Source organism: Camellia sinensis, chromosome 4, assembly GCF_055761805.1.
Source record: "Camellia sinensis isolate YWXY chromosome 4, ASM5576180v1, whole genome shotgun sequence".
In the NCBI taxonomy this organism is placed as follows: domain Eukaryota; kingdom Viridiplantae; phylum Streptophyta; class Magnoliopsida; order Ericales; family Theaceae; genus Camellia; species Camellia sinensis.
The window spans coordinates 72297429-72306176 of record NC_138964.1 but is presented as its reverse complement, the minus strand read 5'-3'; the positions used below and the strand labels follow the sequence as shown (position 1 = coordinate 72306176).

At 36.9% G+C, this 8748-nt stretch overlaps 1 protein-coding gene across 1 annotated transcript; it reads right to left on the bottom strand.

The window, feature by feature from the left end:
• Positions 1 to 1367: 1367 nt before the first annotated feature.
• On the bottom strand, positions 1368 to 6672 carry G3PP5 (Major facilitator superfamily protein). The gene is made up of 2 exons (XM_028197760.2): positions 5423 to 6672; positions 1368 to 2239 (listed from the first exon to the last, which is right to left on the bottom strand). The coding sequence occupies exons 1-2, from the start codon at positions 6402 to 6404 to the stop codon at positions 1695 to 1697; spliced, it is 1527 nt and encodes a 508-aa protein (XP_028053561.1). The 5' UTR covers positions 6405 to 6672; the 3' UTR covers positions 1368 to 1694.
• Positions 6673 to 8748: the final 2076 nt, after the last annotated feature.

The window sequence follows — 8748 nt, the reverse complement described above, 5'->3', positions numbered from 1 at the left end:
ATCTTTGATGGTGTCACAAATGAAATGGATAGAGATTGCGGATGTATTTAAAAAATGATGTTGACGTCCAAAATAACAGTAACAACTCCTATCACTAATTTTTAATGCACAATGCACGGATCCAATTCATGAATTAATGGCAATTCAGAGAAGACTACTAAGAAACAGCTTTAGAAATATAAAAGCAAAAGCTTTGAGCCAAAACAAAGATCTGATGTTAAATGGCAAGGGATGAGTGCAAATATTTGTGTAACATACCTTTTACTCTAATGTCTTTCTTTAATGCCTCAAATCAGCGTTGAGATGAAGGTCGTGCTACCAAATGAGCTTGTGGCAATAGGTGGATTGAGTGTACCAGCCTCATCAGCAGGGAGTTACCTGACATACAACAGTCTTCATCAATGTTGGAGATAAGCTGTCTGAAAGCTCAAACAAAAGGAAGTGACACCCACTGCTCGTCCTCAGGGTTTCGTTGAACAAGACAGAACGAGTTACCCTGTCCAAAAGAGCTTTCAGTCACCAGAGTTATTTTTCAGTGTCCCTAGAGCTTTTAAGTCTTCAAGGATTTTCCAACGGAAGCTCAAACAAAAGTGTCTTCACATCTTTCAGTTTCAAGATTTCTTACCCAGAGGCAGGAATGAACCTTTGCCACGAACAATACCGAATTCAACCCGCTAATCTCAAAAATCCAAGCGAAGCAAAAATATTTCCACTTTCAATTTATGCAGTGTACCTAAATTGAACCTGTCCGAACCGATCAACTATCGCCAGAAAAGTCGCATTAATGTTCTCTTCCAAAATGAACAATCATGCGCGCCCACTGAGAATCCCTACTCATTTTCTCGAGTACCAAATTCTTAAAAATAATTAGGGTCAAGAAACCCTAAGCAGCTAGCAACTGCACAGATACCCCGCTTCATTATCTCATAATAACAAGTCCCAGAAATTAATTGAAGTTAAAGGAGCAATACAAGTCAAAGCAAAACAACCACTCTGATAATTTGACTGGATAAGAATGAAGGATCTCAATCTTCAGATGAAGATTGTCATCTGACAACGACATAATAAAAGCACAGCTATTCACATTTCACTTCTAGCTCTTGGCATTAAGCAATTTTTGTACACTGGTAAGTTTGTGATTCTATGGGGATTGGATCCCTGACAGACTAGCAGACCCTAAACAAAATCCATAATGTCAATCTCTAAATCAACTATAGATATCACATGCACCTTTAACAGTTGAGTTTTATCATGAAATCAACTTCTCATAGAAAAGTACAAATGCAAAAGTGGAACAATACAAGAACAGAGTAACTCAGATCTAAGCAAGCAAACAGAAACAGATCATCTAAACTGGATGAACCATCTTGCACAGAAACAAACAAGTTTTTATCTGTATATGAAGAAATAGATACAACCAAGGTCATACTCATGGTTTGACAAAATCCTTAATGTACAGCGTATGAAAGTCAACTACCTAATAAGATACAAAAGACATACATGAATGACAGCTAAAGAAACTCCTCCATCAAAGCTGTTTCTGCTGTATGAAAACCATTTTCCTAATAAAATACAAAGATAAAATAAATGAAAAATGGGACCAGCGCTGAGTCCATGTCTGTATCTGTCCACCCCTAATGGCTTTTTCAATACAAATAAAACATAAACATATGATGCCCTGAGAAATTTCTCCATCATCGTGCTGTTACGCTCCACCCAAGCCATTTTCCTTCACTCAACTTCCCTTTAATCTCAGTTTTGACAACATGAATCAAGAGCAAAGCTGCTATAGAGATAGAAACAATAAGCATAAAAAACACACTGTTCCATCCTCTAGTTGAAATATAACCCGCCAAAAGTGGGCCAAGAGCAGCCCCAACAGAACCAGTACCATCTATAATTGCAGTCACAGTAGCTAATGCACGAGAGTTCCCCTTAATCAAGCTCTGTGTACCGAGATCAGCTGCAACTGCAGTTGTAATGAGTGAATATGGTCCATTTACAAGCAACCCAGAAAGTAACATCAGCACAACATTGGTAAGCATAGATATACTTCCATAAATGCGGTAAAAGACAAGAGCAGGTATAGACAGCAACAGGAATAAAACTGAAGTAACGGCACGAGCTTCAATCATATCAGAAATGTACCCTGCCAGAACACCGCCAATTACTCCTCCAACATCAAATATTGTGGAAAGGATCCCAGCAGTTTTGTCCGACAAATGCACACCTGCAATAGCTGCAATAACAACACCAAAAAAATGCAGAGTGAACATTTCACCAATCAAGTGAGTGGAATTTATAGTCTATAAAAAAAAAGGAGTTGTTTTTAGTAGGGTTTTTTGCCCAAAAATCCCTCACAGGGACCGTGTCTTGCAATAAGGGGACGGATTGTTTCGTTAGTTTGTAAACTCCTTCAATATACAATTCTCCTTCATGCAGGACAAATTTTTTTCTATGGACAATTTTGCCCATCTATATATGCAGTAGGGTGAGCAGTGGATATACCCACTCAAACCAACCGAACCAAACCGATCCGCCGCATTTTGGCCGGATGAGTGATGACGAGCGAAGAATTGTAGATTGATTTTTTCCAATCCGCCTAGTTCTAGACAGATGACGGATTTGAGATTCCTTTGGCCACAACCGAACCGCCAAACCGCCAAAACCGCGAGCACCCCTAACAATTTGTATGACTTTGTGTTTTCAATTTGTTTAAATATTTTGTTTGTGTTTTTAATTGAAAAGGAATTTAAATATTCTGTTGAAAAAGAGTTTTCAACTTGAATATATTTTTTGAATTGAAAAAAATAAATGTATTATTTATCTATATTTTTTGATTTTTAAATCTAATTCTAAAAATAATAAACAAAAAAGATGATATAAACTGGTTGATTTTTGTTTTCAAAAACAGATATAGATGTAACAATACAAATGCATACAATCTCTACTACTTCTTTGTTCATGATTTTGATTGTTTGAATTGTTTTTATATTTTAAGAACTACATATTGTAATACTTTATGTAAGTGAGGCATGCTATGATTGTAATATGTGAATAAGGCAGGCAGTGATGGTAATATTCTAAAATTTCAAACTTTCTTTTTTTGGATGAGGCATGTAGTGATTGTAATACTTTTTCAAATCATTGACTGTAATTTTTTTTTTTTTTTTTTTTGAGGAAGTGCACAAGTTAAATTATGTTGAAAATTCATAAAATTTTAAACCGCCAAACCGATTCACATCCATTCGTCAATCCGCTCAATCCACATCCGCCGGGTTGGTGAACGAATGCGGATTGATTTTTTCTAATCCGCCAATCTGGCGAACGGATGGCGAATTGGGTGTTCCATAGCCGCAACCGACCCACGCGATTTAATTCAAACCTTGTTCGCAATGATCGAAGCTTGCAATTGAGCCGTAGAACTTCAATGATTGTTTTATTTCAAACCTTGTTTGTTGTATTTCAATGATTGTTTGGATCAAAACTTGCAATTGAGCAGTAGAACTTCAAGCTAGTTTAGATTGGATGAGATCATGAGTTTTATATGTATTTCATTTGTTTCTTCGGATGAAAAGTGAATAATTGCTGAAGCTTTTTCAGGTGAGATTGAAGATTGAACAATATATATTTCGTTTATTACTTTATTATGATTGTTTTTTATTGAATCTGAATTACTGATAGATTAATATTACTTTAGTTTGCTCTGGTAATATGTGGCTTGTGCTTTGTTTGCTGATGCTCAGTTTAGATAACAGTAAAATTTGACTCTGGTTTGCTATGTAATTTGTCTTTTGTTTGTTAATGCTTTGTTTTAAATTATCAGTAAAATTTTACAATCTCAACATTATCATCTCATTGTTTTGATAATTTTTTTTAATTAATATTTCTACTAGTAACGGGTAATAGTTATAGTGACTATATGATGTTTAGTGATAGTGATGGTATTTCACTATTTAAATGCTAAAATTAGACAGCAGAAGAGTAAAATTTTACTGTTAGCATTAGTTTGGACAATCAAATTTTGCTTCATTTTTTTTTTCTTCTTTTTTTTTTTTTTTTTTTTTTAATTAGAATTTCATGACCAACAAAGATCTTGTTTGATAGATCTCAATGAAAGAATTCCAAAAATACTAATTCTATTAAAAACCGACATCTAAATCAAAAATTATATCATTTTAAAGTTTGAAATATAAAATTAGTCACTAAGGATTTTTTGGTAATAGCGGTGTGTGTTGGCCTTCTCAAGATAAAATTTATGTGTCATTAATGCATGAAAGTTTTGTTATGACAGAGTTTTGACCAAATTCCCCAATTTAGTAAACTATAACTCTTGGGCCCCATTTTGATAAATAGATTTGAAATGATAGAATTTGAGATTAATTTTATAAAGGTAAGCTACTGAAGGGAGATTGATAATTCTAAAGTAGATGATTGAATAAGAGGGCATGAGATGTGTATTTTGTTAAGATTATTGCACAAGTAGAATCATTTCCTTAAGAATTTCAAATAACTATTTTCACCAAGTTGATTCAAATCCATTCTTCAACTATATATTAAAATATTATATTGAATTAAACGTTGTACTTCTCAAATTAGTGAAATGATACGAATTCCTTACGTAGAACTCACCTATGAAAACCGACTTGCAAGGGGAGGGTGCCCAAGAGGCTTATATGCACATGGCCAAGGCCTATGTTAACTAATGTGGGATCGTAACAGCCGACGTCCACAACGGCTCACTCAATCGACACTAACCTGGTGGTAGCCCTTTCTCTTCTGGCTACTTCACTCAACTATTAGTATTCGACACCTTTTTAAGGGTCTTCAACCAGACTATAGGTCGCCCCTTCTGCGACTTGAACTGCAAATCCACACCCATCCAATCCCATACTCGGCGAGATAGATGACTCTTATACCAAGAGCCTTATATGCATATGGCCAAGGTCTATGTTAATCGATGTGGGATCGTAACATAATGTCAAATCCATTCATTTCAAATTCATAAATCTAAATGCAACCTTAGAGTGCATTTTGATGTCTCATGGAAGAAGAATCAATCAATTGCATTTTATGAATGCTTATATTTAGGATGAACTTAAATGGTGGCATCTCCATGAAATCAAAGTTTTTCCATACCACCAAATTTGCTGATTGTTCTAAAGTTCTCCAACAATATTATTCTAGATAATCACTTAGTGCATTCAAACACCATGCAAACTACAATGGGGAAATATGAATTGTCAATGGGACAACCAAATACATGCTTGTATATTAATTTATCATAATCATAAATTTAAAAAAACTTGTAATTGCAATACAAATTTATAGGAATACTTACAATGGGCAGAGAAGAAAATTTTAGCTAACACAAATATATTAATACTAATTTCACAATCAAAACTCACTAGAAACAATTTACCTGTGTGCCTTATGTAGAAGGGCAGCCAATATAAGAAAGTGTAAGCCACAAGCTTAGAGAAGAAGAGGCAGAATGCGAATGGTGCGACACTTGGCAATCTCCACGCCTCTAAAAACCCAATTGCAGCCAAAGAATCTGAGTTCTCAGATTGAAGCAACGCTTCTTCTCCAGAATCAACTTTCTCTGAATCTACCAAAGGCACACCCTCCACATTCATTTCAACCTCCATCCCTGACAATTCTAGTCCGACATTTTCAGGACTTACAACAAGAAACAAATAAACCACAATCCCTGCCATCAATATAAAAACCCCAGGCAACACAAAGGACCAACCCCACCCGGAACCCAACATCGACGACGCCAGCACCGAACCGATAATATTACCCACTGAAGTATGTGAATTCCATACACCCATTATCAACCCTCTTTTGGACTTTCCAAACCAGTTCCCAACTACAGCAACAACACAAGGCCACCCAATTGACTGAAACAACCCACACTGCACCTGAACCAATAGAAAGAACCCCAAGACATGAACATTCAACCAATACCCTAACCCAAAAATTACAGTGAAAACACCACTACCCATCATCCCAATTGTCAAAAACAGGCGGAGATCAATCCGATCACCAATGTGGCCCGAAAAGTACATTCCCACCGAGTAGGCCAAGAGGAATGTGAGATCGAGCTCGCCGAGGCGGTGGGCACCGTCTGATCCATTGAATGGAGCCCAACCGGTGTCGATTTCAAAAGGGTTGTCGTCGAATTGCAGAGAGGTGGTGTTTTGGGGTCGAATTTCAGGGCCGAGCACGCTCTTGACGATGCTCGGAGGCTTGCGAGAGGCGTGGAAGGAGGCGTAGGCGATGAAGGTGATGAGGAGAACTGAGAATCGGTAGAAAGTTAGGGTTCTGTGAGGGGGTTTGAGGGTTGGGAAAAGATTAAGGCCTGGTGGTGGAGCTAGGGTTAGGGTTTTGGCCTGCATTGCTTGATTGTAATATAAATTGAATCGTTTATGTATGTATGTATATATATGTATATGTATATGTATATGGATATATATGTTACAGAGAGAGAGAGAGAGAGAGAGAGCGAGAGAGAGAGAGAGACAGACAGACAGACAGACAGACGGACGGACGGACGGACGGACAGAGGAAGAAGATGGTGCAATGGGGTTTGGGACAATAGACTTTGTGGGATTTTAGAGAGAAACTGTCGAGTTTGGCTTTGACTGTTGCCTGTCAGTCAAATTTCATTCTACCTTTGTGAATAGGTTATTTTAATTAATTTTTTTTAAATTATTTTAGTTTAATTAAAATAATTTTGTTTAAGATGATAGTTAATTTTTTTTTATAGTTAAAAAAATGTAAAATAATTATGATTTTAACGTGACATTTTATTTTATTGACTATTTCAATCTATTTTAGAGCATTGCTATTAGAGCAATGCTAGGAGTCTTGACAAATCGAGGCTCGAATGCCTCGAATTTTATTTTTATTTTTATTATTTTATTTTTTGTATGGAAGGGTGGTTATGTGTAGAGGTGTATTAAAAAACTAGACGTCCCGTACTAGCTTTGCCCGTGTAATTTGATAACGTGAGTGGGTTGGGTTGGATTGGTTGGGTGATAAAATTGGATGATTAGTTAAGCTACTGGTTAAAATTTGTTAATTTCATATAGTTTTGTACGAGTCTTTATTTTTATTTTATTTCAAATCAGGAAGACTCGAAGAAAATTGAAATAAAAAATATAGTAGGGACTCGTACAAAACTATATGGAATTAACAAATTTTAACCAGCAGCTTAACTGACCAGTCAGTTTTATTGCCCAACCAGTCCAACCCAACTCACTCACCTTATTAAATCACATAGGCTGAGTTGATACAGGATATCTAATTTTTTGGCACACCCCTACACATAACCACCCTTCCAAAAAAAACAAATAAACCAACACAACCTAACAAATAAATAATAAAAAAATAAAAAAAAAACAATTCGAGGCATTTGAGCCTCGATTTGTCGAGGCCCCAAGCATTAGTCTTGCTATTAATCACTACATTTCTTCTTAGAACTCGCACTTCTTCCATTTTTTTTTTAATTTCAATTTTATCCCAACCTAGAATTCCACTTCTACCCTCATCCTTAATCTTCTAACCCTAATTTTCCAAATCCTAATCCTAACCCTAATCCTAACCCTAATCACATCCCCATCGCCTCCGGCAGTCATTACCACATTTATCACCATCTTACTTTCGCCACCACCTCCGACCAGTCCCCTTTCTTGTTTGATGCTGCCTCTCCACCCCTTCCTTTCAAACCCTAACCCCACAATCCATCATCACTAGCAGTATGAGATAAAGAAAGAGAGAATCGCGAAGAAGGATAAGGAAAAGAGAGAGAGATCACGAGTTTTGATTTGGCTTCAATGATAATGATATAGCAGGGCAGTGAAAAGGAGGGGCAAGGGGTTTTGATTTGGCTTTGGGTCTTATCTCCAAAGCTAAGGGCACCGCCAGTCATGGGGTTTATCGTCGTTTCTTATGAAACCCTAGGTTTTCATCTCTTTCTCGCGCGCACACACACACAACGGATGAGGAGGTGACGATGGTGGAGTGGGTTCACAACACAATGCTGAACAAATCCTGGATATTCAGTAACACAATGCTGAACGAATCCTTTTGGTTTGGTAATATAGTGATGAACATAAAAGATTTGTTCAACTGTTAAGGTTTTGGTGGAAGAAGAAGAATAGGAAAAGGAGAGGAGAAGGAGGAAGAAGAAGAGAAGGAAGAAGTAGAGAATGGCAAAGTTGCAAAAGTGAAGTGGCGGTGGTGGTTGGCCAGAGTTGATTTAGCGTTTTGATTTGGGGATTTGATTTTGGCAGTGGTGGTTGGCCAAAGTTGCAGAAGTGAAGTGAGGGGGAAGATGGCGCCATGTGGGGCTAGAACTTCAAGGGATGCCGACGTCGATGCTGGGTTGGCCAACATTGGTGGAGATGGGATTAGGATTAGGGTTAGGGCTAGGGTTAGGGTTTGGATTTAGGGTTTGGATTTAGGGTTATGGGTATAGTTTGTATTAAGGTGAGGGTTCAAAGAGAAAATTGAGGGGTTTCATTTTGCTGGGTGAGGGTTCAAAGAAGTGGAGAGGCCAAAGTAAAAAGGTGAGGACAAATAACAACCCTTCCTATTTTGTCTTTATTAACTATTATAGTCTAAATCCAAGTTCCCAAACACTCCTTTGCTTTCGTGTAGTTTATTAGAGAGTTAACTTAGGATTTTTTTTAGAGTAAGAAGACTAGCATTAATTAACAAAAAGTGAAGAATTAATTG

Bases quoted from the DNA above. Each gene is read 5' to 3' on its own strand.
- G3PP5 (XM_028197760.2), bottom strand. From the start codon at position 6,404: ATGCAGGCCAAAACCCTAACCCTAGCTCCACCACCAGGCCTTAATCTT. The intron at 2,240-5,422 runs GTAAATTGTTTC...TTGTTATTGCAG, and splicing joins CTTCTACATAAGGCACACAG to CTATTGCAGGTGTGCATTTG.